The 16,307-nt window shown below is 39.9% G+C and overlaps 1 protein-coding gene across 1 annotated transcript; it reads right to left on the bottom strand.

The window, feature by feature from the left end:
• Positions 1–3,280: 3,280 nt before the first annotated feature.
• On the bottom strand, positions 3,281–10,140 carry MLANA (melan-A). The gene is made up of 4 exons (XM_075727158.1): positions 10,067–10,140; positions 7,280–7,376; positions 4,195–4,296; positions 3,281–3,349 (listed from the first exon to the last, which is right to left on the bottom strand). The coding sequence occupies exons 1-4, from the start codon at positions 10,138–10,140 to the stop codon at positions 3,281–3,283; spliced, it is 342 nt and encodes a 113-aa protein (XP_075583273.1).
• Between the last annotated feature and the right edge of the window lie 6,167 nt (positions 10,141–16,307).

Raw genomic sequence — 16,307 nt, 5'->3', positions numbered from 1 at the left:
GTGCTTCCTGCAGAAAGTCCTCAGTACTTTCTTTTATCATAGCTCTCTGACATATGTGTTATATGCTCTATGGCTCTTGGCCCAGTGAGTGTTTTGATACATGGATCAGTATGCCAAGAAGATTGCACGCACCAGGACCTGCTGGATTTTACCTTTGCGCAATGGCTGGGATGGCTGACCAACATTCTGGAATCTTTTAAGGCTACATTGAGGCTTGTAACTTCATTAGGAAGTAGATGATCAGGCAGGATCATACCAGGAATCCAAACACAGACAATGAAACTGCTACTGTCATTATAATTTACCAGTCTGACCAAAACACACTATACTAATGAAAGGCCTGGTTTTCAAGTTGTTAATTGTATCTACATAAGGGTTGCGTGCATAGCTATAGAGATGTTGCCAAGATCCTCTAAGCTTTCATAAGTGTGTCGTCTACTTTGATGGAAGCAGTTTAATGCAGACCAGTAGCAAGCAGAGCTTTATTCCCCAGCTATGACCAGCCACCTCTCTTCAGCATCCTGGGGGAGAACTCAAATTGCCCATGGGTTTCTCCATTTGCTCATTTGGTGGGAGTAAATAAAGCGCAAAGATCATGTTTGTTGAGAATTATAGTTGTAATACAAGGCATCTGATTGCAGCCTGATTGCAGAGAGGGTAAAAGAAGAGGAGCAGGAGATCTCTGACTTTTACACTTTCCCATGACCATACCAGAGAAATTATAAATCTAAATTTTGGTGACCATTTATTGCTCCAGGGTCATATGACTGTCTAAGGTGAAAGCCTTTCCTAGAAATTTGAAGACTCCATACCACATTCTCCATGTGTGGTAGCTGAGAAGTTTCTATGCATTTCTTTTTCTTTTTAAGGGGACAGACATCCTAGAAAGTTTTAGGTTGTCTTTGGTCAAGTGCAGTGTGATTGAGTGTCATACAGCAAGTACATAACATAACCAGTTCTTGCAGCATGCCACTTTGGCAATTACAGGCCTCTTCAAGTTCTGACCTGTCCTGTATTGGTGTTTTTTAATGGATCAGCAATCAGCCTCCCCAGTGTACCCTTGTTGGGTATAGAGCCAGATTTGCAAAATGGAATTTGTGTGTTTAGCATGAGTGATGAAGCATCCACCTATATAATATAGTACTCTATGAACCTCTATTTCTTGTTCTTATTTTCATGCACTAATTAAAATCTGAGACCACTGTCTTAACTGAACCTATAAAGAAATACTGCTTTCACGGGAAGATAAAAATGGAGGATTTTCTGAAAACTACGGACAGGTTTCCAGGAAGGCTTATCTGCCCTTTAAGTATCTATAAATTAGTGTCAAAGTTCAATAGTTCCAGCTCTGGCTGCTGAGCAGTTCCAACAATTTGGCCTTATGTAGTTCTGGAAAAAAATTATTGTTTCTACTTAGTCAATCTTAACTTCCTCATGAGCTTTTGAAATGGCTAGTAACATATTTCATGTTGATGCTACTGAAAAATGTGTGGGATCAAGTAAAGCTTTTGGAACTCTAACCACTTCACTTCTTTATAGTAATTAATCGTTACAGAAATTACTTGTTTTCTCATGTGTATGTCAGTTCCATTCAACTGTAGCACCACACAGTCTTTTGAAAGGATGTTGCTCCAGGGTAGAGAATTGCAGAGTACAGAGTTGCTAAAGACCATTAGCCTCAAGCTTTAGCTTACCATTTCTGCAAAACATTTAGTCAGCCATTGTGTTCTACATCTCTGGCACTTAACTAGCTACAGGCTGGCATTTTGTATATTTTCCTGTATTCTTTTGTATTGTTCTTCCTGTCACTAAACAAGTCCACAGAATTTTTTCCTTAAAGGTGTATATTGGAAATAACCCATGTAAGACAGCTTTTTGGGTTAAAGTACCTGTCTAAATTTCTAAATACAAATATCAGCTAAATTTATAAAACCAGATATATTGATTATAACCTTTCACAGCGATTACAGATATTTATTATCTTCCAACAAGTATCTAATTTTATTAATCTATATAAGCATGTTTATTACAAAAGAAACTTTTCTAAAAACCTGTGTCTATTATCACCATATATGGAGTGAACGTTAGACAAGTAAATCTCCCTTGTAATTAAAACTTTTTTTGTTTTATGGTGTTTGTGTTTGCATATTTAATGACAAAGAATTGGATTCTTTAATATTAGCTGTTAATAATTGTTTTATGAAAATAGTTTTCTTCTGTAACTACTTTTCATTTTAATGACTGTTCTACAGTGTTAGCTGCCTCCTGCTGTGAGATACCAGGCCTTGTGTATGAATTTGTTGATCTGCATGTAATCTTAAGTAATAATCTGGCAAGTACACAAGAATAAAAAAGGCTAAGTAAACAATAACTACCCAGTGTATGTAGCCTAATTTATGTGTATCACAGTTCTTTGTTTTCTATAACTGCTAGTGTTCTGGCAACCTAGAAAAATTAACATCTTGGAGTCTGCTGTCTTCTGTATTCTTCAAGGAATCTGGGCTTCACACATTTTCTCATATTGTTTCATCATGTCAGAAACAGATGACACGTAAAGCTGTGTATCTACCAAGTTCTTTTGCTTTCTCATAAGACTGCCAGAGGGACACTAAGGGTGATTGTCATTGACCAGTATGAAATAATATGAACTCTAAGCAGAAGTTCCTAGGTTGCCTGGGTCATGTTTTATGAGGAATTATTTCATTACAGGTACTTAAACAAGTAATGTGAGGTAAAAGCCTGTTGTAAAACATAGTTGCTTTTTGCAGGTTAATTTTAGAATTGCTAGTAGAACTGCTGGTAGGGAAAATGTTTAGTCTTTGTAATAGGACATGTAGTCAAATGGTTTTGTCCATTTTATGACAGATTTTTGTACATTACATTCTAGGGAATAGTTTCTTTCTTTCTTTTTTAAAGAAAGGGAGGGTAAGTAGGGAAGACGAAAACAAAGGTGCCAACACTTTCTACTCTGGTTGACACTCAATGGTATGTACTTACTCTTGGTAGATCTATGAAGGATGCAAGATGCCCAGACTTGAGTATAGCGTATTAATCTGACCACAGAAAATGAAAAACTTAAAACAAAAGCACATTCAGATTTATTGAGGCATTTCAAGAACCAGTTCTGTAAACTAAGCAGGAATAATTTTCAGCAAATGCTAATGAAAGCATGTGATTTTTTTTATGATTTTAGCTTTAAGAAAGTTAAGCATGTGCAGGAAATGAAGAGGGAGCATGAAGAAATTGAATCGGTATGTTTAGGGTTTAAGATTTTGTATTATCATGGTGAATAAGGTGGTGGTGACTGATCTGCAGCAATTTTGTCATAAGCTGGTGGAGCATCAGGTACCTGTGGTACAGAAAATGGGTGTGAAAGATTGAAAAAACAACTGAGGTGCAAGAAAATGACATTAAAGGTGCAGCAAGCTATTTACCTTCATATCAGGTATGGTACTACAGCTTAAAATAGCTGAGCTCATTCATTATGTCTTTATTTTCTTAAGTTACTTTTTGCTAATAAGTTTTTTGGTTTTGCATCAGATTAAATTCATTTTGTTTGTATCATTCATCCAAAGAGAGAATTTTCAGTGTTATAAGGACAGGAATTTTAAAAAAAAAATTTTTTTTAATCTTGAGAATTCAGACTAATATTGAAACTTTTCTTTAAGAGTCTTGATGCAGGTACATTTGTCTTATTTCCAATGTTAACAATTTGGGCAGCTTATTTAAAATTGGTTGTAAACTAGCCTTTTCCCTATTCTAAAACTATTTAAACACACCCATAACTTGACATACATCCTCGACAATCCTTGTCAGAGTATAGTATACCAGACACAGTCCATTTGTTGTTTGTCAGAAGGGTGGAACATTATGAGAGAGATGTTTTTTCTTCAGTATATTTCCACATTCAGGTGTGTGGCATCATTCTAATAGAATGCATAATGATCATACAACTTAAGAATAGAGGTACATGAAAGAAGAGAATTTTTTAAAAGAATTCTTAATAGATTTTTAAAACCCTTTTCACAGTAAAAACTGTGCAAAATACTACTTTTTAAATTAATGTAGAGGCATTGAAGACCCAATCGAGAGAGCACACCCCAAGAAAGAAATAAACAAGTGACTGTTTACCAAGATTGTCTCACCATGTCTTAACTATATTGTAAGTAAATGAAACCTTGAGTTGCAACTTACCACAGAATTAAAGTTTCTGTACTCCTGCAGAGGCATTTTGCAATCCAGTATTGTTCCTTCACCTACCACGGTTCGTATTGTGCCCACTTTAGAGCTTTTGCTCTGTGACAGATCATAAAGAAATATGGGGAAGATGAAACGAAGAAGAAAATGTGAAGTTGGAGCAAATTATGCATTATTTAATATTTGACAGCACATTTATAGTATGTATTAGAATCTGGGATTAGGGCCAGCCACAACGCCAGCAAGTAAGAGAGGTCATCTACCTATCACTTTTTGCTGTCTCTGCTGAGACATTCTCTCTCTCCTGTATTATCCAATTGCATTGCCAGAAAAATGAGGGTCATGTTTTTTAGGTCCAGGACTGCTGCAGGAACTGACACAGTCTTATGTACCTGAATGCCTTCTCCTTTTTATCCCACCCATTTCTTTTTCTTTTCCATTTTCCACCATTTCTGTTGTATACATTCTGTACCAGTCCTCCCCTAGCCAAAAAGCCTAACAAAAATTTGATTTTCAAAACCAGAAAGCAGCAATCCACAATGAGAAGGAATTAAAAAAGAGATTGTGCTTTTTGCCATGATGTACAAAGCAGGCATGAAAGAGTTCTGGTTTTCTTTTTGAAGGTTTTTTTGAGTGTTACCTTAATTTTTGCAACAGTTCACTATGAAAGTTCAGGGTTTATGTATTCTGGCAGTTCATATATGTATTGAATAGATCACTGAAAGGGAAGAGGACAAAGTTATCAGAAACAGCAAGGAAATGGATTTGCTGATTTAGATGAGTGGTATGGTTTTCAATTCCAAATGGTCATATCCTTTTCAAAATATTAGGATAACTAAAAGGTATTTACTGTAAAACATGTAATTGGATAAAGCTTTCACTTTAAAGCATTAGAAGTGGCCTCCCTTTCATAGCAGAGAGAGCAGAACTTCAAAGATAAAGCTTTCAGACTTCTAACAACAGGTGTTATGAGAAGGATTGTACCTTTTTTTATATTTATATTGCAGATGACACCAAGTTGGGTGGGAGTGTCGATCTGCTCGAGGGTAGGATGGCCCTGCAGAGGGACCTGGACAGGCTGGACCGACGGGCCAAGGCCAACTGTATGAGGTTCAACAAGGCCAAGTGCTGGGTCCTGCACTTGGGTCACAACAAGCCCATGCAACGCTACAGGCTTGGGGAAGAGTGGCTGGAAAGCTGCCTGGCCGAAAAGGACCTGGGGGTGCTGGCTGACAGCTGGCTGAACATGAGCCAGCAGTGTGCCCAGGTGGCCAAGAAGGCCAACAGCACCCTGGCTTGTATGAGGAATAGTGAGGCCAGCAGGAGCAGGGAGGTGATTGTGATTGTCCTCCTGTACTCAGCACTGGTGAGGCCGCACCTGGAATACTGTGTCCAGTTTTGGGCCCCTCAATACAAGAGAGACAATGAGGTGCTGGAGCGTGTCCAGAGAAGGGCAACGAAGCTGGTGAAGGGTCTGGAGAACAGGTCTTATGAGGAGCGGCTGAGGGAACTGGGGTTGTTTAGCCTAGAGAAGAGGAGGCTGAGGGGAGACCTTACGGCTCTCTACAACTACCTGAAAGGAGGCTGTAGTGAGGTGGGTGTTGGTCTCTTCTCCCATGTAGTTAGCGATAGGACGAGAGGAAATGGGCTCAAGCTGCGCCAGGGGAGGTTTAGGTTGGATATTATGAGAAATTTCTTCATGGAAAGGGTGGTCAAGCATTGGAACAGGCTGCCCAGAGAGGTGGTGGGGTCCCCATCCCTGGCAGTGTTCAACAAACGGGTAGATGTGGCCCTTTGGGACATGGTTTAGTCTAGTCTACCCTTGATTGGTTTAGTGTGGACTTGGTAGTGTAGTTTAATGGTTGGACTGGATGATCTTAAAGGTCTTTTCCAACCTAAACAATTCTATGATTCTATGATTTTTTAAGAAGACACAAAGTAGAATTTTTTAGATGGAGTTTTTAGAAAGCAAACCTCAAACCTGCCTGCTTTTTTGTAAATCTTAAAATTGCAAGTCACCTTTTATACAAATAAATCATGCGTCACCTGTAAATGAAGATAATATTTACTGTAGTTATTTGTAACAGTGTCCTGGTTTCGGCTGGGATAGAGTTAATTTTCTTCCTAGTAGCAGGCACAGTGCTGTGTTTTGGATTTAGTAGGAGAAGAATGTTGATAACACACTGATGGTTTAGTTGTTGCTGAGTACTGCTTATGCTAGTCAAGGACTTTTCAGCTTCCCATGCTCTGCCAGGTGCACAAGAACCTGGGAAGGGGGCAGAGCCAGGACAGTTGATCCAAACTGGCCAAAGGGCTATTCCATACCATATGACGTCATGCTCAGTATAGAAACTGGGGGGGGTTGGCCGGGGAGCAGCGATCGCTGCTTGGGAACTGGCTGGGTATCGGTCAGCGGGTGGTGAGCAATTGCATTGTGCATCACTTGCTTTGTATATTATTATTATTGTTATTATTATATTGTTATTGTTATCATTACTATTTTACTTTGAATTATTAAACTGTTCTTATCTCAACCCAGGAGTGTTTCTCACTCTTACTCCTCTGATTCTCTCCCCCATCCTATCGGGGTAGGGAGAGTGAGCAAGTGGCTGCATGGTGCTTAGTTGCTGGCTGGGGCTAAACCACGACAAACAGCTATTCTTCTTCTCTGCTTCCTAGATTGGTCATATCTGTCCTTATTTAGGGGTAAGTCTTATGAGTAATGACTATGTTATTTTTATTTAAATGAAAATACACAGAACATATCTTGGGTTTGTGTAAATATTAAACATGGTGCTTCCTAGAGATTAGTTTTTCCACTGATGTGTTGTGCAAACTCAGGCAACTGGCTTCATCTCCCTAGTCTTCTGCTCCCTCTTACCCCTCTGCCTGACTTGCAAGTTCTTCAGGGCAAGGTGTGTTCCATATTGTGTGGTTTTACCCGCGTATATGGCAGTGTGTATATTGCCTGAGATAATGATGTCCTGTTACAGATTCAATGTTCTCTGCATTATTGTAAAGCAAATAATTATAATATGTTGTCAAAATAATAGCATGCTAGAAAGTGAGCTGCCATGCTTACCCGCAGACTTTTATAGCCACTACGTCTTTTGTAATACCAACAGCCAAAGACAAGTAAAATTGCCAGCACCAAAATGAAGAGTCCAATACCCAGTGCTCTGTTGGGAAAGCAAAACAAAGTAACACCAGAACTAGATGCATTCTTCTGCAAGCAAGATGATTAGAGCAAAAGTTTGTATCAGTATCTTTTTATCAGAGGAAGGCATGGAACAGAATTTACGTCAGCAAATAGACAAAGTACCAATAACTTCAGGCAGTCTCTGTGGGTTAAGTAGTTAGCTAAATTCTCTGCCAAGTTCTTAAGCATTTTAAAAATGAGGAATATATTGCTTTGAAGATAATAATCTACCAGTGACTACTGCTTCTAAAAAAATTTCTGCCTGTAAATCCAGCAAACAGCATTGTGATATTGGAAGAGAATGTGAAATAAATTAAATGCCACACCTGCAGAGACACAGCTCATGTTTATTTGTTAAATTTCTCTATGCAGCAAGTATTGAGAAATGTATCCTAATTGCATCATATTGCAACAACTGCTGGTGACAGAAATATTTTTTGGATACATAAAACACTACACAACCTCAAAACATGAGTAAGAAACTTCGAGTTATAAACAAAAGAGCTCTAGAATTCTTTAGTTCTTGTTCAGTGACATACTAGGCACAGTATTGTTGTCGCTGGGCCATTTTAGGGAACACAGGCTTTCCAAACTGTGCTGTGAAACGTGCTTCCCACTGCCTACCGGAGACTCAGGAGAAGTAGCACAGTTCCACTATCTGTCACAAAGCAAGTTGACAAAGTAACTGCAAGTTTCCTAGTCACAAAAATCCTTCCTCCTGTGCTAATACCCTCCCTGTTAAGACATACAGAATTCACTCCCCATTTTTTTGTTCTTTGCCTGTTCAGGAACAGAAGAGTCTGCAAAAGGCTTAAAGAGAAAAGAGGACAGGAAAAAAAAATGACCACGAGTCAGGATAAACCCATTCTAAACATATTTATGTATCTAACATATGTATCTTATATCCAGTTGCCCTGCAGTAATCACCACCAGGCTTTTCCATTGGGAGTGAGGAGTGGGGTATGTGACTTACCAGAGACCTTTTATATGTATTTGCTATCATTTTCACTGACTCAGAGTCTCATGAAGGAGTATTTTCTTGTGAACTAAGAAGCCTGAAAGAAGATGCAAGCAGATTCATGTGGCAGAACAGGCTGCCTTTTTGTCTGAATTGCCTGTGTGCTCTCTGAAGCATGAAGCCCCTTGGCGCCAAAGGGATTTTATTTTTCACAAGGACCTGAATCTTGCAAGTTGCTCCTGCCCCTTCAAGACTTTGTGTTGGCTGGAGATCTGTTTAACCTAAGATACAGCTCACGGCATTCACTTGCTTCCTGGTGCAGGCGTGTTGCAGCTGATTTTCAAAGTTATGAGATGGCTCCATTGGTTTTGTTACTGTCCCCAGCACACTGGGGGACTGCTCCAAGCAACTGCTGCCTTTTCTGCATTTTGAGACTGCTTTCTGCTTTCCACATGCTCTGTAGTTTTACCTGTCCATTAGCCTGTATCCCCCACAGAATGTATGTCATTTCTGGAGTTGGTGATTTTAACATGTATTTGCCATCTAACTCCTTCCTTACCTATTCAGAGGCTAGTATGAGACGTGTATAGGTGATTTCTTGCAAATCCAGTTAAAGTTGCAGCTGTGATATTAGCAATCTGTGCTTATATCTTGAATGCTCCTTCTGGTACTGGAAGGAGACAGTCACTTTTCCCTCACATGTCTAGAAAAACTGTTTACAATCGCAGCCGCTGGAATTCATGGCAGTTAGAGGTGAACATGCTTAGTTTCAGGTGCAGAGACATGACTAGCCAGCTTTCTCTTTTGGAGAACTGAACTGCTGTGGAAGGACTATGACAGCACCCTCCCCTTTCTTTATTCTTTCTGCCCAGGGATGAACATGGATAGTATAGGTGAAGGGGGGACAAGTATAGGTGAAGGTGACAAGTATAGGTGAAGGTGACAAGTATAGGTGAAGGGGGGACAGTATAGATGAAGGGGGGACAAGTCACCAAGTTTTGGGAGCCAGTTAACCTGGTACCAGCAGCACATTCCACATACAGATATCCCAAGCACATTGGAAATATTTGTCTAAAGTAATAACCCATCACCAGTGGGACAGTATCTCTAGTAATCCAAGACCAAACATATTTTATTGTAAGCCAGAACTAACAAAGTATTAGCTTGAATTAGTTCTGCTTAAGTGGAATCTCACCCAGAAACAGTTTACTGAAAGTCACATTCATATGGCATTGATCTACTTTTTGATGGTATTTTACCATCACTCTGGGGTTTTCACTTACATTATTCTTTAGGGTGAGGCAATGTTCCTTTGAGGTTCTGAAGAGAGGTGTGTGGATCTGGAGATAAAACTTAGTGCAAAGAACACCTTGCAACAGCCTCAAAAGAAAATTCTAAATAGGCCTCAATAAACCTGGTAATTTTATTATAAAGGTTAATTATGTTATTTAATTTAACGTTTAATGACTTTTATTATAAAGGTTAATGATCAAACTCTAGATTCTTGAACTCTGCAATTCTGCTTTTTCTTAACCATTGAGGGCTCTTTATGATTCTGCAATGACAAACATTAGAGACAACTACAGGATAGCTGAAATGCACTCCACCTTTATACAACGGTGACTTTTTCTTACACTATTATCTGCATTTCTTTCCATGTAAATTTTTTTCACCAGTTTATATGCTAACATAGATTTTGCTTTCATGCTTACTCTTCTGCTGCAAGATAGGTGTGTCCTTTCCCTCTGAAAAAGTTGCCATCTGGATGGTGGTTTCTTCTGGGCATTTTGTGAGCTTGGTCCTGCTCAAATCTACAGGATAGAAATACAGTGGCTCAGTGCAATAAATAATTTGTTATCTTTAAAGCATAATATTATCAGCTTTTTTGTTTTAATGGGAGCATTTTGGGGAGGCAGAACAATCTAGTATCTTCAAAATCGAGTAAATCCATAAACATATGCAACTGTCCCAATTTAAGGCAAAACCCAAAACTGTAACTATAGTCTCCATTTGAATAGCTCCACTGACATCAATGTATTTGCACCTGAGTGCAACAGAGAAGAATTTGACGTGGTCTCTTTAGGTGCTAAGTGATGACAGACTTCTGAAGTAAAATCTCTCAGGAATATAGAAAGAAAGGCAATTTACCTGGACAAGAAAAATTATTCAGAAGAAGAAAAACTAATATTATCCTTAAAAGTAGTTGTTCCTTTATTTCTGTTATTCCCTGTAATTGCTCAAGGTCCACGTTTTCAATCAGCGTAAACTCTCACAGACCTATTCATTTTCAGAGGGTTATACTAATTTATGTCTGCTGACAATCTATACTTAGATGTGCAGAGAATTTATATTAAAATTTTAATTTCCAGTCTGAAGGGCATAACCATCCAGCTAAAAGCAGTCTGAACAGTTAAAAATCTAATTGATCAAATATAGTGAAGAAGAAACCCACAAGTAATCATGTTTCTTTCATTTAAACAGCACAACAACAGATCCTACTCGATAGTATCGAGCTAATGTACCTACCTTACACAGGTAAAGTACAAAACCTGATGACGTTCCTGAAGAGATTCTAGCCAAGGAAACAAAATATTTTCAGAGTTCACTTAGGGACAGTCAAGCCTCTTCTGAAGCACAATTTTGAAGCAACGCAGAAAATTTTAGGTAGAATAAAAAAATACAAATCTTACCTCCTTCAGACCTGTATTCTGTCTGTTAACTGAAAGGCACGTACAGCTTGCTTTTCCTTGACTTTGCCTGGTTTTTTTCTTCTTTGATCTGTTCTCTTATGACTATCACGAGTTTAAATTCCTTTCAGTACAGCTTCTGAATGCATTAATTAGCATGAAAGAGGCAAGGAGACAACTTTTCGTTTTCTTCTTACAGCCTGCATCCTTCCCTCCTAATAAGGAGCTTAAAAATCTGTTATTTCTTCATTTATTACATACCCTCTCAGCAATGGCTCAACACCTGCCTAATCAGTACAAGCTCCTAGAGTGGGCAGACTACTTCTAAATTCAAACATGTTTTTATTTAGGGCTGATTATTTTGTGACAGAGGGCTGGTGTAAACAGTTTTTGCATTTGTTTAACTATAGCTTTGTTTATGCACACTTTTTCCACCATTGTCACACTGGGGAAACTAGTATAGTTGGAGCACAACTCATAGATGGATGCTGCTACACCATGACAGAAGTGTCTTAGTTTAGGGCAAGTACAGTTTAATTCTGTACTGATAAGCAAGTGCTGCAACGAAAAGATAGTCTGTCCCATGGGCTGCAGAACTAACGAAGCCTGGTTTCCTATGCATTTGTGTGAATTGCCTGTGCTCACACTGCGGTAATTCCATTTGCAACACCAGGCAAGAAATGGCAGTCTGTAATTAATTCAGAGGTCTGAGTACTGTGATGGGCCAGCAGTGTTAGTTACTGAAAAAAAAAAAAAAGAACGAACCACGTTCTGCTTGTTATTTCTTCCAATGAATCATTAATTTGGGCATCTCTTACCTGCCACAGATCTTTTTTTTTTAAGTTTGAAGGACTTCACCTTAAAAGTTTGACATTTTTGCTTATCTTTGAAACTGTGAACCTGGCCCTAAATGTGGTTGAAAATGGCTGATGGACTCAAAAATGAAGAGGAAAGAACAGATAGTGTAAGAAATCAACATCCGTTTCCTTAGGAAATCAGATGAAAAGTCTTAACATCAATATTTTTAGCTAGTGCAGGGCTGGGAAGAGCCAGACCATTTTTCTGCTTGTGTGTTTTGCCTAATGATGGTAAAAATCTGATCTTTCTTTGGGTATTTTTCCATGGTGGTGCCCAGTGACGGGACTAGAGGCAATGGGCACAGACTAAAACACAGAAGGCTCCAGCTGAACATCAGGAAACACTTTTTTTACTGTGATGGTGACTGAGCCCTGGCAGAGTTTGTCCAGAGTAGTTGTGGAGTCTCCCTTTGTGGAGATATTCTCAAGCCATCTGGACATGGTCCTGGGCAACCAGCTCTAGGTGGCCCTGCTGGAGCAGGGGGTTAGAACAGATGACCTCCACAGGTCCCTGCCAACCTCAACCATTCTGTGGTTAACACCAGAAGGATCTAATTGTTTTTGCTAGACCCATTAAAGTTTGAAACAACACATTTTTTGCGGAGGGAAAAAATAAAGGCAGGAAGGAGAATGAATATTAGTGAGGAGCATCAAGTTGCTCATTTGCCCAAATGGTTCAGTGTTTCTCTTATATTGTCCCAGATTAACTCAGTGGAAGTTTCAAAGGTGAAAGAGATACAGGCAAAATTTCTGTAGATACCCATGTGTATTAAACAGCGAGTGTATGCTATTACCATCTATCAAGTTCCCAAGCAACATGCCAGCCCTTGTGCAGTACTCTGCAAATGTCATAGAGCTCGTTATCAAAATCATGTGTTTTCCTGAAGAAAAGCTTCACTTCTGGGAGAGGATGATAACTGAAGAGTACTGTTTGTTTTTGTCAGAATCAAAACTGAGACATACAGAAAAATCATGTGATACCAAAACCAGTCTCTGCCCCTTCCTTGCCTCAAGCAGTGTGGGGGGCAAAATGTCAACTGATTGAATATTTTGTGTTCTGAATGAATCTCTTGTTAATAGTATAACAATGAAGGGAAAAAAAGAACAACTTTGTCATGGATCTGTGGTGCCATCTGGTATGTAAATGCACAATGCTGCTATTGAGGAATTGGATGGATGAGAAGTTGAAACACCATGTCCCAGTTCTGATCTCAGTTTTTTTACAAAATCTTACTGCTCTGAGGTGGTGCTGCTAACTCCATCAGTGTAAAGTCACTGGAGTTGACATATGGATTCCACAGGTGTTATGTTTTTAAAGATAACATTTCAGGAAAAGAGGATGGAAGAGAAAGGGTACTTAGGAGGAACCCCAAAGCAACCCAGGCCTTTTGTGATAGCCAGCAATCTGTGGCAAGCCTAGGACACTATGATGAGTCTTGATGATAGGTATGAAATGAATGCTTCTAGTATAAATGAAAATAAGATGCCTGACCTTTTAAAAAGAATAGCAGTTTTTATGCTGTTGACAATGTGATTCCATCTTTCTAGGACAAGATCCTGGGATTTGTATTCATTTATTTCCCTTAATTGATAATCTTTACTTTTCTCTGACATTTGAGGCTTCCTTCAGCAGACAAGAGCAAAGAAACGTAAGTACCTTGACACCTGATTTAGTAAAGGTATTGTTAGTTTTGAGTTTTATGGGAATTTCAGTGGAAATTCTCAAGTATTTCAGTGCTAAATCTACATTAACACTAACGCAGCATAGTAGGAGTGAATAAGGAGATCATACCCCTTTCAGCTGGTGCTGAGGATCCCCCTCTCTCCATGGTTTGGGGACTTACTTTGAAGCAGGTATTGTCTGGCTTTCAGAGCTGAACAGTTCCACTATAGGCCTGATTTGGAACTTTTTGAAAAGAAGCTATTCCTCAAATTGCTGCTACCTCAACTGCACACACCTCCAGGAAGCAATATGTTGTCCTGTAGAATGCCTTGCACAGGAACCATTAATAAGTTGTCATCCTGAAAGCCTGGTTCATGAAAGTAAGTTTCTCCTCGAGTGATTTCCAAGTGAAACTGTGGTCCTTAGTGTCAGACCCATCTCCCTCTGCTCCATCTCTGAACAATGTACAGTACAGAAGGAGCAGTAGTCTTAATCCTGTAGTAGCTATGGCAAGAGGATGCCATGAATGTAGTGGTGCCTATGTTCCTGCACGTCGTTTTTCCAAAGAAAAAAGCTTGGATAGCTTTCTGGCAGTGGTGAGTTTTTTTGCTGCTACTTTGTCTGTGGGTTCTGAGCCCAGGGGATCATTCAGATTTATGGGACTTTCTCCATGAGATGCAGGATGACCAGCCATGGGTGAAAACCTTTTGGATGCAGTCAGGCACTATCAAGGTGAGGCAGAGATGACTTTCTTTGCAGGTAATGTCAGGAGGCCATACTTGGATTCAAGAGAATGGTGGTGCTTTCTAAAGCCTCACAGTCCTGTTTCCACCAGTGAGTGGCTAACTGGTTTGGGGTGAGAAACTCCTTGCAGGTGAGCTACTTAATCAGGTCTCTGAGGCCATCTCAGAAATTCTTTGTTTGAAGAAAGTAAATATAGGCAACATGACTACATCATTAGCAGCTTGGAACGAAACAGCCCTTTGCAAGTAATCCCTGCAGTAATAGTCCAGTGACACACTTAGCTTGGAATATTGCTGCTACAGCTGAAGTAACAGCAGTCCCAAAATGAGTACAAACATTTGGTACTTTTTCTGTGCTATTAAACAGATAATGTGGTCATCAGCTGACAGAGTGTCCAGGTGACTAATACTATTCAGTGCATTTAGCAAAAAAAAAAAGACTTCTCATTTCTCCCTTCACAGGGTCACAGGATCCTGTTGAGGCTGGTGGGGGCCTGGGGAGGTCCCCAGCCCCAGCCCAGGCAGAGCCAGTTCTGGGCTCAGAGCAGGCTGCTCAGGGCTTCACCCAGTCAGGGCATGAAACCCCCCAGGATGGAGACAGCCCAACCTCCCCGGGCCCCAGCTCCACCGCTGGGGTGTCCTCGTGGCTCCAGCCTGAGCCTCTCGTGTTTCAGCTCGTGCCGCTGCCTCTCGCCCTCCCACCATGTGCTGCTGTGAAGAGCCCGGCTGTGTCTCCTCCACCCCTCCCGTCGGTGCTGGGGATGCTGTTGGGTGCTGCTGTTGGGTGCCCCCACAGCTGCCCCTCCTCCTGGCCGAACCAGCCCCCATCCCGCAGCCTCTCAGTGGCCCTCTGCCACTTCCTTCCTGTACTTGGTGCCCCAAAATGGATGCACAACTGCAGGGCAGAGGGGAATAATCGCCTCCCTTGATCTACTGACTGTGCCCCTGTTCATACAGCCCAGGATGCCACTGGCTGCCTTTATGGCCTGTGTCAGATGTCAGGACATATAAAATACAGAAACTGGTGACAGGGCTTGTAAATAAAATATAGAATTTTAACAGAAAACCAGGTGGAAATTGCATCTGTTAAACATCTCTCCATTCCTCCCCCACTCCGACAATTCCTCTTCCTTTCATTATATGAAGTGAAGAGTTATTTTAAATGTTGGAACACTGCAGAAGACTGAAGCATAATACTTGCTAAAAAAATCTAAGTTTTTCAACTGATGTGATTGGAAAATACTTTGTCAGAAATTTCAGGGCCTTGCTACAAGACTTTGCCCACCCAGTTGTGTCCCATCCAATGTGTGTTCTGCAATCAAGCCCTCACAGAGTTGACTTATTAGTGGTTCAGCTGTAAGATAAATTAAATTTTTTAAATAATTGTTATTCTTATGAGACAACAAATAATTATTTTAGATGAGTGATTTCTGTTAAACTTGGCTTCACAGATAGTGTTTCAATGGTAAAAATTTCTGAAGTTCATAGCTAGGGCAGCTATGACATTTGTAATAGTTTGAAAGCTTTTAAGTGCTATGTTTTTTCCTTTTACTGTTTCTTTTTAAATGTGATCCAGCCCTTCCTTCATTTACATTCTCTCTTCCCCCAATAAAATAAAACAACACCAAAAAAGTGATTTCGATACAGACTCTTTTTATTCTCATAAATTGAATTTTTGCTCAAAGAGCCTCAGGATAGTTGAAATGTAGGACTAAAGAGGGCCTCAGGAAGTCAGCTAGTCCCTCCACTGTTCTGAAGCACAACTGAATATATTTAGATTCTCTCTCATGTGTCTTATCTATTCTTTGATATCTCTATGTTTTCGTATTCTCCCTATAGTCTGTTTCTGTGCTTACAGGCTACAATGAAGTTTTTTCCCCATTGCATAACTCTTCCTTGCTGCAAATTATATCAATCACAAGGAAAAGAATTACTTGTGTCTTCTTTATCTCAACCTATTATGGATTTGAAGGCTGTTCTCCTGCTCTGTACAACCTTTTGTC

This window comes from Pelecanus crispus, chromosome Z, assembly GCF_030463565.1.
Source record: "Pelecanus crispus isolate bPelCri1 chromosome Z, bPelCri1.pri, whole genome shotgun sequence".
Classification (NCBI taxonomy): Eukaryota; Metazoa; Chordata; class Aves; order Pelecaniformes; family Pelecanidae; genus Pelecanus; species Pelecanus crispus.
Note: the sequence above shows the minus strand (reverse complement) of the source record. Positions and strands in the feature narration are given on the sequence as shown.